Source organism: Nyctereutes procyonoides, unplaced genomic scaffold (genome assembly GCF_905146905.1).
Source record: "Nyctereutes procyonoides isolate TBG_1078 unplaced genomic scaffold, NYPRO_anot_genome, whole genome shotgun sequence".
In the NCBI taxonomy this organism is placed as follows: Eukaryota; Metazoa; Chordata; class Mammalia; order Carnivora; family Canidae; genus Nyctereutes; species Nyctereutes procyonoides.
Window position 1 is genome coordinate 4,124,008 of NW_026575028.1, and position 16,501 is coordinate 4,140,508.

General features: G+C 50.5%; 1 protein-coding gene across 1 annotated transcript; it reads left to right on the plus strand.

Moving 5' to 3' along the window:
* Positions 1-3,125: 3,125 nt before the first annotated feature.
* On the plus strand, positions 3,126-12,184 carry FKBP4 (FKBP prolyl isomerase 4). The gene is made up of 10 exons (XM_055315430.1): positions 3,126-3,414; positions 5,687-5,831; positions 6,291-6,433; positions 7,246-7,366; positions 7,624-7,780; positions 8,435-8,525; positions 8,623-8,706; positions 8,940-9,125; positions 9,638-9,877; positions 11,380-12,184. The coding sequence occupies exons 1-10, from the start codon at positions 3,310-3,312 to the stop codon at positions 11,485-11,487; spliced, it is 1,380 nt and encodes a 459-aa protein (XP_055171405.1). The 5' UTR covers positions 3,126-3,309; the 3' UTR covers positions 11,488-12,184.
* The last annotated feature ends 4,317 nt before the right edge of the window (positions 12,185-16,501 follow it).

Sequence of the window (16,501 nt, forward strand, 5' to 3'; positions counted from 1 at the left end):
TGAGCCACCAAAGTGTCTCATCTGTTAAATTTTTTAAAAGATTTTATTCATTTATCTGACAGAGCGTACAAGCAGGGGGAACGGCAATCAGAGGGAAGGGGAGAAGCAGACTCCTCGCTGAGCAGGGAGCCTGATGTGGGGCTCCATCCCAGGACCCTGGGATCATGACCTGAGGTGAAGGCAATTTGCTTAACCAACTGAGCCATCCAGACGCCCCTGATTTTTTGACACACATCACATTGGCAATGTTCTAATCCTTAGGCTAGGTGGTATATTCCCAAGGTTCATCATGTTCGTATGGGACATACTATGTGTATGTGTACATGTACAAACACCTACATACTCATCTCACATACTTTTGAATGATACAAATATATATTTTTTTAACATTTAAGAGCACTGGCAGTGTAAGAAGGTGAAAATAGCAACTATAAAGACAATGGGGTCTTCATGTCTGAAGGATGCACCTAGCATTAGAGAGGTGAACTAGACGAGCACAGGAAGGCTGATTTTGGCAATAACAAAGCTTCTGACCACAGCTTGAGTCATCTCCAGAATAAGGTGGATGATTTAAAAAAAAAAAAAAAAAGTATGTTCTCTTCTAGCAGAAAGGGAAAATTTTGGAAGGATTTTGAATGAGTGAGTAATACCAGTGCAAATAATTACATTGTTAAACACCTTTAATGGGAATACTGATTTCAATGAGCTGGAAATGGGAAAAGTCAGGGGAGGGAAAGAACAAAATATCTGCATACTTTCTACATTGAGTATATGTAAGTTTTGCAATCAGAAGAATATAAAGAAATAGTAAAAAAATCTAGGAACAGTAAGGTTCTCTGGTCTGAGAATTCAGGAACCCAATGCCTACTGCCCCCTCCTCTCTCCCTTCCACCTCCCAGCCCCTCCTGTACTCATCCACTGAACAGAGTCAGAACTTTCTCACTGGAAACCTTTCCCTCCTATCCTTCCCCTTTCCCTTCCACCCTATCATTCCCCTCTCTAATAGACCACTCTTCCCCTATCTCTGCCATTACACTTATCACATTAGAGTAATGACCATCATTCTGTAAACCACCCACTCAAAGGTGGGCACTGTGCTGGATACTTGCCGCATGTTCCCTCTTTCCTGTCATAACTCCTCTCATTGACAAATGTTACCATCCCCAGAACCTGCCTCAGATCAAAATAGTACATGGGTGACCCAACTCTCAGTGGCAGGTGCATCTTCAGCACTATGTGTTAACAGAAACTAAAAGATATAGACTTATGCTATTTGCTGCGAGTAATAAAAAAGATGTAGAAAAGCAGTCCTCTAAAGGTGAACTTTCCTTTTCCATCCCAACTCATTCCTCCAGATAATACCCTGTGGTCTTAGCATCAAAAGAAACTAGCACAGGGGCACCTGGGTGGTTCAGTTGGTTAAATGTCTGGCTCTTGGGTTTTGGCTCAGGTGATGATCTCCAAGTGAGGTTGAGCCCAGGAATGGGGCCTGGAGTCCACTTGAGATTCTCTCCCCGTTCTAAAAAAAAAAAAAAAATCAATAAAAAAAATCCTACCAAAAAAAGAAAAGAAACTACCACACGTTGGTGTAGCCAAGTGCATAAACCAACACCAAGATAACTGCCAAACCAGCCAGCTAGCACCTTACCCACCACCCTTGTCTCCTGGAGTTTTGGAGAACTTTCACAGTGTTACTTCCTACCCTACTGAGGGACGCATAGGAAATAAATAGATTTATCCCCCCATAAAGCTAATGGGTATCCCCAATCATCTAATGAGACACTTCTTAGTTGTGGCTCAAGTCATCTGCTATAAATTGCTGGAGGAAATGGTTTTATTTCTTCCTCATTCCCTTCCCGTCAGACTCCATCAGACAGGGCTATAACGAATGATCCAATTACCTTGTGGAGCTGCAATTTCATCCATAACAGGGTAAATTATGTACCTAAGCGCGACAGTTTGCATACAACAGCAGAGTGCCAGGCATATAGTGAGGACCCCAAAAAAAGATTATTATTGGAATACAAAGTTATGCAGCCAAAAACTATTTGACTCCACTCACCAGGCACTATGTTAAACTGGGGCTAAGTGCTGAGCAAAATCGACACTCTCTAGATGATTCTTTTTTGTCAAAGGCTATCTATCTATTCAGGTAGCTAGGGGCTGCAGAGCTCTGACTCGCCGCACAGCTGCTCTGCACTCACAGGCAGTCGGTAGATACTCGAAAACCAAGTATTAGGCAGAAAATTTTCATTGCCGTGGGTCTTTGGTAAAAAGGAATGACTGTTTTCGTGACTTGAAACAATTTCTATTTTTAAATATTAACCTAAAGGGTCCTCCTATCATAGCTGGGGAAGGTCCCTTTAATATGCGTCCCATTTAAAGAGTCCTTAGCTCAGCGGGTCATTTCTTGCAAATCCTGCTCCGACCATTTTAAGCTAAAGGCGGCACGTGTTCCCGGGTCTGGGGAATTCAGGGGTGTTCTCCCCGATTCTGAGCACTGGGGTCACCGCGTTTCCCTCACTTTCGTCCCACCGAATCCCCCTCCCTTCTCTCTCCCCGATCCTTTAAGTGCCTATACGCGGAGTGTAGAGGTGCGGGGCCCGCGCCGCGTGCGCCCGCCGCCGGCTTTTATAGAAATGCGCGTCTCGTGTGCGGGGAGATCACGTCCGGCTGCGCGGGTCGGGGCACAGCACGCCGCAGGCTGCAACGGACGGGGCGGATCTGGGGCGGCGGGCACACTCGGCCGGGGAGTGATGCAGGGGGATCGAGAAGGATCTGGAAGAATCTGGTTAGACCGGGAAACGGGCGGGGGAGGGCCAGGGAAGGGCGCTCGGGTGGGGGTGGGGTGCGGGTGAGCGGGGGAAACCCCGCAGTCCGAGGGCCCCAGCGTGGGGAGAGGGAGGCCAGGCAGCCGCAGGGAGGAATGAACGGGGGGGGGGGGGGGAGAAAAAAGCCCAAGCCGCACACAGTCACGCGAGCACCCAGAGCACCAGGGCCCGAACTGGCTCGGCGGCCGCCGTCTCCAGAAAGTTCTCCGCCCCCGCCCCCTCCGCCCCTCGCGCCCGCCCCAGCGCCGCCCAGCCCCTCCCTCCGCGGCGGGGCGGCACCAATCGCTCCCCGCGGCCGCTCATTACCCGCCGACTCCCGCTCCCGCGCCGAACCCGCCGCGGGCCGCGAGCGCGCCGGAGCCCTCGGTGTTGGAGCCCTAGGCCGGTGCGCAGCCGGGCGGCCGCCGCCAGCGCCCTCCCGCCCGCCCCCCCCAGCAGACAGGCCCGGCTCCCGGAGTAGACGGCGCACCGAGCGGCGATGACCGCCGAGGAGATGAAGGCGGCCGAGAGCGCGGCGCAGTCGGCGCCGCTTCCCCTCGAGGGGGTGGATATCAGCCCCAAGCAGGACGAAGGCGTGCTGAAGGTACGGGGCGGCCTCCCGCCGAGCCGGGGAGCCCCCGGCGCCCCTGCAGCGTCCGGGCGCGTCGGGAGCCGGGCGTGCGCCGGCGGCCCCTGCATCGCCCTCCCGGCCCGGGCTGCGTTGTTGGGCGGCGGGGGTGCGCGGGGGCCCCCTCGGCCGTCCTGCGGCGTCCGGGCCCCGACCGCAGCGCCAACTCCGGCGTGCGCGGTGCAGCGCGGAGGGAGGGGCGGGGCCGCCGGGTGGCACGCGAGGGGCCTCCGGGGGGCCCGGGCCGGCCCCGACGCCGCTCGCCGCTCCGCCCGCCGCCCGCCGCCCCGCCCCGCCGCCCGCAGCCCCGCCGCCCCAGCCCCGCCGCCCCGCCCCGCCGCCCGCCGCCAGCTGCAGCCGGGAGGCCCCTGGACGCCTCCGCGGGCGCTGCTGCGAGGTCTCGGCTGCCTCGGGCAGTTAAACACGAGCTCGGACCCGGAGCGGTCACCAGACTCATTTCCTGGCCGAGAGGTTCTGCTGCCACCTGGCCCGGCCCGGGGCCTGGCGGCAACAGAGCCGGTGGCGCCCTCCGTCCCCCCGGCGTCCCCCTTCCCAGAGGCTGGGACCCAGCGAGGTCACCGTCACCGTCACCGTCACCGGCCCAGCCATGCTGGCCCTTCCCCCCTCCCCGGCCCCGGGAAAGCCGGCGAGCGCGGCATGCCGGGACCTGTAGTTCCCCTCCCCCTCGTGAGCCGGCCGGCTGCGGCCGGGCTGCGGGCCGGGAGGACGTGCTCTGCTGGGAGCCGCGGGGCCGCGGAGGGAGGGGGCCGGGCCTCGGGGGCAGGGCATCTTGACCTGGGTCAGGACGACTTGATGGTGCTTCAGAGCAGGTTCTGTGGAGCACAGGATGGCGAAATCCCAGGCTGGATTTCATGCCTCCTCCTCATGCAGTGTTTCTTTTCATCCTGGCTTCCTACTGCTTAGTTGCGTGAGAGAGAGCGAGAGAGACCTGGGCAAAGCTAGAGACCTCAGGGAACCCATAGACTGGTCCAGAAACGGTCCTGGTTTTGCCCAGATCTCGGAATCTTAAGCTGTTCTCCGGTGAGCATGTGGCTTCCTCTTCTCTCTCCAGCGTCCTGATGGTTTCTACAAGGTTATTATTCCCAGAAGGGTCCTTTGCCCTTTGCTCTTCCACTCCCTCCCTTTTGTACTCTTCAAGGCTTCTGCCCATTCTGTTATGCAGGCTTTCCCTTAGAAGGTAATAACCACATGCCTTCCAGGTGATCCATGGAGTCTCCTTGTCCCCTTATATAAATGCTAAAGAAGAGAAGCAGATCTTCCTGAGAAAGGCTCTAGTCCTCAAAACACTTCACTTGCTTCCCAGTCAAGTGAATGCTCCTGTCCTGAGTCTCAGTGCCCCTGTGCTCATCGGTGACCTGGTATTTTCACAGCCTCTTTTGGACTTCTGCGATCCTGTCCATTATTCTATTTCTGTCCACAAACCAGACCCTGATATGATGACCACCAGCGTCTAGGAAGAATGAGGAAACCTAGCGTAAATGCTTCTCTGTTTTCTACTGATAATAATCTTCAGTTTTTTACCAGTTTAATTCTCCAATCCTGATAGGGATTATTATCACTAGTTTACAAATAAAGTCTAGAAAGCTTGACTTACACAAGATCATAGAGCAAAAACTTGAACTCCGGGTTTCTGTTTTGAGTTTTCTTCTCTCTCTCTCTCTCTCTCTCTTTTTTTAACAGATTTTGTTTATTTATTCATGAAAAATAGAGAGGTGGCAGAGACATAGGCAGAGGGAGAAGCAGGCTCCCTGCAGGGAGCTTGATTCAGGACTTGATCCTAGGATCCTAGGATCATGACCTGAGCCTAAGACAGATGCTCAACCACTGAGCCACCCAGGCATCCCTGTCTTGAGGTTTTTGGTTTTCTTTTCCAAGATTTTTTTTTTTTTAATTCATTCATGAGAGACACAGAGAGGGGTAGAGACATAGGCAGAGGGAGAAGCAGGCTTCATGCAGGGAGCCTGACGTGGGAGTCGATCCCGGGACTCCAGGATCCCAAGTCCTATTGCACCTCAAGAAAGATGGAGGCAGGGTGTCAGCTGGCTTCTAGCCAGACTTAATGTCACAATCATGGGAGGTTTAGTCCTTTTGCTTACAGTGTGACAGAAGGGTCCCTCTATGTTTGCATCAGAGTCTGTGTGGGCAGTTTAAGTGCCTCATTCAGCCCCCATGCCCTGGGAAAGCCAGCAAGCTTTCCCAGTACTCACCTTCTCTGCCTTCCTCCCAGGTCATCAAGCGAGAGGGCACAGGCACGGAGATGCCCATGATTGGGGACCGAGTCTTTGTCCACTACACTGGCTGGCTGTTAGATGGCACCAAGTTTGACTCCAGTCTGGACCGCAAGGACAAATTCTCCTTTGACCTGGGCAAAGGTAGGCACGGTTAGTGGGTTGGTAGCGTCAGCTCTGCGGAGAGTGTAAGCTGTCACAAGCAGAAACCATACTTTCAGAAGCGTAAAGAGGAATGGTTTGTTCAGTCCATGAAATTCTCTCATTAAACTCGTTTTTTCTTCTCCTCTCCTGGAACCGTGTTGATATCTCTTTCTATCTCTCTCTCACCTTCCCTAATCACCTTTGGACACCTCAGTTCCTCTTCAGGGGTAGATTCCTTGGTTTCTTAAACGACTTTGTTCCAGACTTGAGTAATATCTTAAAAGAGATCTGGGGCCTGACAGTGCTTGTTGCAACCAGGTTTTCTACCTCCTTGGTCTCGTTTCTAAAGAGTGTGTAGCTTCCGTGTGGGCATAGTGTCCTAAAGGTCTCTGGAGCTACTGTCTGAGCCCTGGGTCAGCTCCCTGCCAAGGAGGACCTGTTTGCTTTCTGTGCCTACAGGGGAGGTCATTAAGGCTTGGGACATTGCTGTAGGAACCATGAAGGTGGGAGAAGTGTGCCACATCACCTGCAAACCAGAATATGCCTACGGTTCGGCAGGCAGCCCTCCAAAAATCCCCCCCAATGCCACGCTTGTGTTTGAGGTGAGTGTCCAGGCACAGAGAGCAAGGCAGAGAGCCAGCCTTCTCTCAGCCCAGGGCCTGGCTGCCCTCCAGGGCTTCCTGCCGCTTGGAGACAATGTAGCCAAGGCTAAGGGCCTGGCCTTAGGGGAGGAAGAGCCCTGGAGAGGGCAGCTGGCTCTGCTGTGCACATAGCCTGCTGCTGCCAGAGCATAGCCACTAATGGAGATTTTGGGGGGAAAGAGGTGGCCACAAATTCGTCCTCAGACTTGAAGTAGGGTAAGGGTTGAGGCATGTTTTATTTCTGGAACAATGCCCAGAGAGGTTATAATTCCACTGAAAGGGCTCTGGGGGTTAGAATCTATATAGCGATAGATGACAGTATAGAACATCAGTACTTTACAGATCAAAGGAGGAGAGAGATCTCCCCGTGGGCCATGGCGATGGGAGCCTTCCCTGAGACGGGGGACTTCACACCATTCAGTCTGACAATGGCTGAGCCCTCATTAGTGGATGCTTGGAGAATGTTCGGGAGACATGCTGAAAGATGTTGGGTCATTTCCACTGCCTACCAGCTTGGCTTTCTCAGCGGGCTGGAACATGTCCTCCCTGTGTGGAGCTGAGGTCAACCAGATCTGCTTGACCGGCCCACCTCTACCAAAGTTGAGACCAGAACTTAGCAGAAGTGCCGCTTTGTCCACTCTTGGTTTGCTGCCCTTGTGGTCGGGCCTGGTCTGGCAGTTACCAGGGACTCTTCTGGAAAGAGAAAAACTGCAGCTCACCGCTGATGAGTTAGTGCTGAAAGGAGTTGTGTCACCTTGCGTCTCATCCCACAGGTGGAATTGTTCGAGTTCAGGGGAGAGGACCTGACAGAAGAAGAAGATGGCGGGATCATCCGGAGAATACGGACTCGGGGCGAAGGCTATGCCAGGCCCAACGAGGGTGCTATCGTGGATGGTGAGATAGCAGTCTGGGGTTTCGGTTCAGATTCTGGTACTTGGGGCTCTGGGCAAGTCCCTTCCTTTTCTGATCCTAGTATCTCATCTGAGAAACGAGGGATTAGACCATATCTTCTCAACATCCTTCCAGCTCAGAACACGACAAGGGCACCTTGAGGGCAGGAAGTGAGGAGGTCGTGGAGGGAGGCTGGTGGCATCCTTCCTCAGTCTCTTGCCTGCTCACATCCCTGGCACATTGCCTCTTCTCTCTGCCAGTTGCACTGGAAGGGTACTACAAGGACCAGATGTTTGACCAGCGGGAGCTCCGCTTTGAGGTTGGCGAGGGAGAGAGCCTGGACCTGCCTTGTGGGCTGGAGAAAGCCATTCAGCGCATGGAAAAAGGAGAACATTCCATTGTGTACCTCAAGCCCAGGTGAGGAGTGGGCACTTAGTAGAGCAGGTGCGTGATCCAAGGTCAGGATTGGACATGTCCACAGTGAGTTGTGTAACCAGCCCCTTGTAGCTCTTCCTCTGCGTGTGTTCACCAACCCCACAGCCTCACTAGAGGTCCCTGTGACTCTTGGCACAGCAAATGTGATTCCCTTGGTATTTAGGAGCGTGGTCATAATTGTCTACATTTGAATCAAAACCTAATGTTTTCACTCATGGCTCCTCTACATTGCCTCCTCTACCAACACAAAATCTTTGTCTCCTGTTAAGCAATACTCCATCATTAATGATGCTTGTTGAAACACACCTATTATGTGCCAGGAGCAGTACTGAAGATTCCTGGATATTCAGAGAGATTAGCCCTGCCTTCTAGTGATTCATTCAGTGAGATTTAGTAATTAGTAAGTTAGTGACTGTTCCACCGTTAGTATGAGTTAGAATGATATGGGAGATGCTATGAGACCAGCTAATTGTGTGAAGAGGTCAGGAAAGATTCTGCCAAACAGGAAACATTTGAACCAAGTCTCAAGGGACAGGGAGGTGCTTCGCAGGAAACAGACAGGAAGCCTTTTCAGCTGGGAGCAAATTGAGTGTGGCTGCAGTGACCCTTCTCTCCCCCCTGCCCCCCGCCCCCCAGCTATGCTTTTGGCAGTGTTGGGAAGGAGAAGTTCCAGATCCCACCAAATGCTGAGCTGAAATACGAAATACACCTCAAGAGCTTTGAGAAGGTGAGTTTGCTCAGGGTCTTGTCTGTCTAGGAGTTGGGTCCCGGGACATGGCTTTGGGGTAGTTGACGAGTCTATGTCTCCCTTGGGGGTACGGCAGGCCAAGGAGTCTTGGGAGATGAACTCAGAGGAGAAGTTGGAACAGAGCACCATAGTGAAAGAGAGAGGCACCGTGTACTTCAAGGTGAGCCAGCGTCTGGGGCCCTGAGGACGCTCCCCAGGAGGGCTCTTCTGGGCCTAGCCTTCCCCAATGACTAGAAAACTCATTTTCTGCCAGGGAGAGGACTGGGCACACCTGCAGTCAGCACCTAGTATATCTGAGCTAGCTGGTCTGGCAGGGGAAGGGGGAGGCAGGACTCCCTGGTCCTCTTATCTGCAGAGTGTCCTCCTGGTGCCTGAGCTCCCCTCCCTTTCTAGGAAGGCAAGTACAAGCAAGCTTTACTACAGTACAAGAAGATCATATCCTGGCTGGAATATGAGTCAAGTTTCTCTAACGAGGACGCACAGAAGGCACAGGCCCTCCGGCTGGCCTCCCACCTCAACCTGGCCATGTGTCATCTGAAACTGCAGGCCTTCTCAGCTGCCGTTGAGAGCTGTAACAAGGTGAGGCCCATGGAAAGGCATGGGAGCAGCATTCACGGGCTAGGTTGTGTGAGCTGCCAGCTGGTCTGAAACTTGGCCTCAGGATTGGGGCAGGAGTAGGGTAGCAGGTGGACCAGTGGGAGCCCTGAGATGAAAGGCCTGGGGCAAGGGCTTCGAGAATCAAGCCCCTTGGCTTTAGTGCTCTGGAGTCAGAGGAGGGGAAAGATTGCTACGGCGTTTCCTTTGCCCTAGTCCCTAGCCCGTGCCTCTTCAGTAGTTGCTTTATACTCGAGAGAATGGAAGTGTTGGCATGGTCTTTCATCGAAAGCCCTGTTTTCTCTCTGCGTCATGGACTAACTGGGGTTCTTTCCTAGACCTTGGTCTTTTCCCTTTAATGCCTGAAGACTACCCCTCCCCCCTTCCTGGGGTGGAGCTAGCAGGTTGTGTTCTACTGAGGGCTCCTCTGAAACCCAGTCCGACCAGACAGGCCAAGGGGCTGAGGTCTTGCTCTTGCTTCCTCTCTGTGTCCTTAGGCCCTAGAACTGGACAGCAACAATGAGAAGGGCCTCTTCCGCCGTGGAGAGGCCCACCTGGCGGTGAATGACTTTGACTTGGCACGGGCTGACTTCCAGAAGGTCCTGCAGCTCTATCCCAGCAACAAAGCTGCCAAGGCCCAGCTGGCTGTGTGCCAGCAGCGGATCCGCAAGCAGCTTGCGAGGGAGAAGAAGCTGTATGCCAACATGTTTGAGAGGCTGGCTGAGGAGGAGAGCAAGGTAAGGTTTGGGACAGGGAATGGGTGGGAGAGACAGAAGAAAAGCCCTGCCCCAGCCCTGGGCCTGCCCCAGCCACTGCGGCTCCTGGCCTGTGGTCATGTGTGCCACTCCTGGAAACCAGACGTTGCCCTTGTCCCTAGAGCAAGAACATGAACACTCCTCAGCAAGACCCCTGTTGTGAGGGCCACCCTGCCTCTATGATCAGGGCTGAAAACCACCCCCCCAGGCCTCAGAGCTTGGGAGCGATTGTCCTCTGTGTGCTTCCCAACCTCCATTCTTTTTGCCTTTTTAAAACTTAGGTTTAAAAGCCTATGTTGAGGGCAGCCCCCCTGTGGCGCAGCGGTTTAGTGCCGCCTGCAGCCTGGGGTGTGATCCTGGAGATCCGGGATCGAATCCCACGTCAGGCTCCTTGCATGGAGCCTGCTTCTCCCTCCGCCTGTGTCTCTGCCTCTCTCTCTCTGTCTCTGTCTCTATGAGTAAATAAATAAAAAATCTTAATTAAAAAAAAATAAAAGCCTATGTTGAAACAGGTAATAGAGTTTTACATAGTTATATTTAAACCACATGAAAGAACGTGAAGTCTCCTACCACCGAGGAGCAACTGGGTAAGACCAACGTTTAGAGGACTGCAGTATATTATCTGGAAATAATTTACTGGAATTCCAGTAAATTATCTGACAAGTAGACCAGTTACGGTTTCTTCCTTTTCCCTAATAAAAGGCAACACGTTCTACCGGTTTTGTACATTATGCTTTGTTCATATCCTGCCTACAGGATTATATCAGCATAAACTGCCTTCACATTCTTCACTGAGCCTATGGTGTTCCCTCATAGGCATACAGGCTACTGTTTTTCCCAGTCCCTGTTAACCTTCCAGTGTTCCAAACCAGTACTGGTGAATAGAAGAATAATGCAACCTGTATAGTGATTTGCAGTTTTCTAGTAGCGTGCTAGAAAAGTGAACGGAAACAGGGGAGATTAATTTTAATATTTAGTTGACTCAAGGTATAAATACTGTAACATACTATTTTTTTTTAAATCACATTTATTTTTCAGACCGAGTCTCCAGAAATCCACGGTATTATTTTGCACTTAAAAGATCTCAGTTTGGACTAGCGGTAGAGTGATCAGGAGCCCCGTGTGGGAGTCATTACCATTTTGGACGAGTACAGTTTTACGTAGTATTGCACCAAGTGATCTTGAAAATGTATACTTATGTGTATCTTAGGACATACCTAGAGAGGGAGTTTGCTGTGTCAGTGTAATTCTGTTAGAAACTAGTGTGTATCTTTTTTTTTTTAACTTGAGGGACAAAGAGGATAGGAGTCTGTGGTACAGACCTGACACGGTGTCAGTGTGGCAGGTCACTATTGCTAGTCACTGCCATCAGCTCAGTGCAGGCAAGTGGAGTAGGGACATGGAGCACAAGTCCTCTTTCTCATCTGAGGCCTGGGCCCGATGAGAACTGGAACTCATCCCCCTACTCTCCTCCTTTCTCCCAGGCCAAGGCAGCAGTAGCTGCGGGAAACCATCATGCTGACACAGAGATGAAGGATGAGCAGAAGAATGATGTGGCAGGGAGCCAACCTCAGGTGGAGACGGAAGCATAGCCTCTGCCCAGCCCTATTCCTGCGGCTGCCTGCCTCCCCTGCTCCCTCCCCTCCTCCACCCTGTTAGTTTTGTAAAAACTGAAGAATTTTGAGTGAATTAGACCTTTATTTTTCTATCTGGTTAGATGGTGGCTTTGGGGGAAAGGGGAAAGGAGTAGGCTGGGGGAATCATTTCAGGTGGTGTCACCCCCTCTTCCCTTCCCTCTTCCCCCATTACATGTGAATGAATGTCCATCCACACGCACACTCATCAGAATGTTAATTTATTTTGCTTCTTTGTTTGCTATGTCCATTTTCCAAATGGTAGAAGGGAGTGAGTGGTAGGGATGCTACTCGAGGTCTGATGGGAAACCAAGGTGGAGAGGGAGCCTCCTAGGCAGCCATTTTCATCCTTTCCTCCTCCTGGTCCATTCCTAAACATGTGGCCTCCATGTGGGTGCTAGGGGCATGGGAAGAACCACTGCTGTGCCCGTGAACTGTTCTCTGCTGCCATCCTCCCCTCAGATGGTATGGCTAAGATGTCTTCTGGTGTCCCGACGACCACCTCCTGTCCCCCCACCAGTATTTCCCTTTGGATCAGTTTCTCTTCTCAGCCAGGTTGTGTCCCCAACCCCCTCAGCCTCTTCTCTGCACGTTGCTGAAGGTCTGGGCTTACCTCAAGTTCTGTGCTTGAGCAATAAAGTGGAAATAAAACCTGGGTGTCCAGCAACCCTTTCTGTTCGGGCTCAGAGGGTGGGCATGGTGGCTACGCTTTGGGGACAAAACTGAGGGTTCACTATACAGGTTTCACCCCCTAGTCGTGCTTCAGGTGTGGCCGATCAAGAAGCGTTCTGTGAGCATGGAGTGGTGCCAGCACCAGGGCCTCCCGGGTGCCATACAGACCACAGCTGGGCAATGCCTTCCACCTCCCATAGGCTCCCAGCACCCCCACCCCACAGCGGGGTGAGTTCTCAGAGCTCTGCTCTTCTTTAACAGGAGGAAAGATACAATAAAGTACCGGCACCGCTTGTGTGGTTTCGGGTTAGATTTGTCTACTTCTGCCTTAAGTGATCTAGCAGAAAGCACAAGACTTTCTTGGTTTCTTCTCAAGGTAGAAATACATTAGCAATCCTCCAGTAAGCTACCTTTTACACAATTATGTGTGGTAGGGAAGAACCGCAGTCAAGCCAGGGAACTCTGGTACACACTCAGGCCTGCTTTCCAGCTTCTCTGTAGACCTTAATAGGAAAGAGCTTAGACTTTTTTCTGTGTGTTGATCTTTGCCTCCTATAGCCACCCAGGGGCCCTGGGAGAAGCCAAGGGGCACAAGTCTTGTCTTCTCCCGATGGTTGTGGCAGCAGGCTAAAGCCTATCTGTGGCCTTCTTCTCTCCTGTAAGTTGTCCTTTCTAAACGGTGGTAGAGGTTGTGTGCCTACCCACGTGCTTAGACAGTTCCAGAAGCAATTTCTCTGCTTTTACTGTGGAAGATTAATGTGTATGGAAATCTCCCCACATCCTACAGCATGGCTCTTTCCATGAGTCCAAACTAAAATTCAGTTTAGTCTCCCAGTGCCCACTTGTACTCTTGTGGAGTTTAACACAGTCCTGTGCACCTGGGCCTTTGGTATGCTAAGATCCATCTTGCCCCTGTACCCAACGATAGCTGACCCTCATTATGCACTTAGGACAGAAGGCTAGGACTAAACCAGAGCCTTGTGTGAATCTTAATCCTTGCAACCATCCTACAAAGGTGTTACCCCATTTTACAGATGAAAACAAGGCTCAAGTTAAGTAGAAGGGTCTGCCTGGATTATTTTGAGCTCTCTGGAACAAATCCAAACTTGTTAGGAGGCTCATGTGATCTTGGGCAAGGTGAACGAACCTATTTCCTTAGCTCCAAAAACAGGGGAGTGGACAAGACTTAAAACTCCTTCCAGCTCTGAATGATTCCATGGGATTCTAGGAATTTAAAACAAATGCATTTCTATAGAATCCTGGAGCTGGACAAGCCTTGGTCAATGTAATATTAAGACTACTGTGAAGATGTTTTACCTAAGTGACCAGAAGTTCTGGGTGGCTCAGTTAAGTGTTTGTGTACAGCTCCTGGAACAGAGCCCTGCATTGGGTTCCCTGCTCAATGAGGAGTCTGCTTTTCCCTCTGTGCTCTCCTTCTTCCTCAAATATGTAAAATGTTTAAAAAAAAAAAAAAGAAGAAGAAAAAAAGCCTTAAGGATTAAAAACAGGTGTGTCATGTACTTCCACTTTGCTTTGGACCATCAAGTTCACAGCCTCACCAGTTGAACATTTCCTCACCAACACTCAAAATCTTCCCGGATGGAGATAATGTGCTCAAATAAGGAAAACCATAACTAGTACTGCTAGCAGTTACTGCAGATTTAGAAAATTTAAGATTGGGTTCATTTTGTCCTAGTGCCGATCCTCATATCAAGTTCCCATTTCCATTCTAGCAGCCTTTCCCCAACAGCACCATGCGCCTTGAGCCGGGTCTCCTTCCTGCAGAAGGTTCCTCCTAGCTTGCATTCCCTCTTGTACTTCACTCAACACTGCATTCATGTCCTACTCCTCCAACTGCTTAAAACCCTGTCGATGACTTCCCATCCCATTTAGCCTGAAGGTCAGAACCTTTACTGAGGTCCACAGTTCTGTGGGTCCTGGCCCTGCCTGCCTTATGCCAGCCATGGAGCACTTGACTCCCTCACACTAGACCAGCCACACCACCGTCAAAATGGGGAGCTGTACATCTCATTTCCCTTAAAAGAGTGGAATCTGGGACGCCTGGGTAGCTCAGCGGTTGAGCCTCTGCCTTTGGCCCAGGGCATGATCCTGGAATTCTGGGATAGAGTCCCACATCGGGCTTCCTGCATGGAGCCTGCTTCTCCCTCTGCCTGTGTCTCTGCCTCTCTCTCTCTGTGTGTCTCTCATGAATAAATAAATAAAATATTAAAAATAAATAATAAAAAGCAATATTTTTTTAAAAGTGGAATAAAATCTTAAAAAAAAAAAAAAAGAAAAGAAACCAGTGCCTTCACAAATTTGCAGAGTTCTTTGGCTAAAGGAGAGGACTGGTCAAACCCTCCCCCTCCCCATCCAACCAGTAGGTTCCAGGATCACCCGTCTCCTGTTCCAACTGTTAGGAGTGCTTCACACAGAAAATAGTTCTGTTTGCATTTTTTTTTTAATGAGGTGGAATTCACATAGTATAAAATTAACCATTTTAACATGAACAATGCAGTGGTATTTAGTCCAATCACATCACTGTAAGACCACCACCTCTGTCTAGTTTGACACATTTTCATCATCCTTGGTTTTTTAAGCCCATTTTTTCATGTTTGGACTTTAGAGAAAATGAAGGACTATCTTTATCCTTCAGTTAATAACAGTAGGCTTTTTAACAGGAAACGACCCTGGGGCGTCCGGTGAGTCCGTACAGTGCTTGTACACTTGATACAACTCTTGATCTCAGGGTTGTGAGTTCAGTCCCATGTTGGCTATAGGGATTACTTAAAATCCTTTAAAACAAAACCAGATGACAAGCCTGACAGGCTCTAGGATCAAAGCCTCCCAGAGTGGATGATCCTTTCTGACAGAGCCAAACATGCAAAGAAGTAGGTGGGACTCAAAAAGAGAGACAGCGTTTCACTCATAGCGGGGCTGCCCACATTGTTGTCCTAATTTCCAGTCAGTCTGAGGAAACAGTTCTCGGTACTTGAGGACTTCTCAGGACCTTTTATGCTAAGGTGCATTGCAGACTAGAGAGGGAAGGGCATTCTCAAACTGAGCCCATTAGGAAGCCCTAGACCCTACTCCCTGGATGGTGTTTCTGGGTCTCATATGTAGAGAGTTTTCAAGGTCCTGTTTCTTACTTGGCCATCCTAGGTAGACAAAATTTGGACCCCTCTGTCCACTCCTGGAATTAGAAGTGGACAAAGTATCTCCCTGGAAATGCTTCCCATTTAACGTCCCTCCTTCCCATAGCAGGTTTCTAATGAAGCTATCATTGGGCTGACTGGTAAACAATATGCCACCCACACAACTGTATCCATGTCATCTAACCAGGAAGATGGCCTGGTGAGCAAGTTCTGGGGAGTAAGCCAACACCCATGCTGAAAGCGTGCTTGGCTTAAAAAAGACTAGCTCTAGATGGTGCCAGTGGATGGTGCCATCAACCATCCCATTATGAAGGGCCAAAAACAGGGGTGTTCCTTGTGGAGCTAGGGATCTGTCCACATGGCTCTGCAACTGCCCAGTGTGTTCCACTTCTAAAGAATGTAACACACAACCCAGATGAAGTAACTGACGCAAGGTGGGGAGACAAGAAAGATTCCATTCATGTCGTATTTCTTGGAGATCTATCTCACCTTCCTTACTAACTTTTTTGACTCTCTTGACAAAAGCCAAAAGGCATGGTATCCAAGTTGTCATGTGACATAATGTCATCATAACGACAGCACCTACAGGAGAAACATTACCAGGCAGCCCGTAGCAAAGAAGGGTCAAGAACCAGAAACACAACTGTTGAAGGAGATAAAACTAAGTGTGAAGTGCTGGGTCAGGGTATGATTTCAAAGAACTGGGTCAGGCCAGGGCACTTGGTGGCAGAAGCTGAGTGAGCCTTACCTATTTTGTCCTGGGTTATTTATGAATTTACTTAATTATTTACTTTTATAATTTCATTCAAAAGGCTGGAAAAAGAGAAAACAACAGAGAAATAACAGTGAAAAGAAACACAATTCAACACTATTTAACTTTCATTTAGAAGTAAGCATTTTTAAAACAGCTTTTCTTTTTCCATCCGTTAAAACCTAAGAGGAAGCATGGGGTATGAGCTAGAATGAGACGAAAACAGAGATATGGTAGTGCAGGATGAGGTTGTGTGCAACCCCTCCATAATAAGATCATGCATTTAAAGCACCAGGTACACCTCTGTGACACAGAGCCTTTGAATGGACCCCACCAAACCCACGGTATACCATCAAAACAGAAACTCGAGTGTATCTGCAGTCTCCAGCTATTT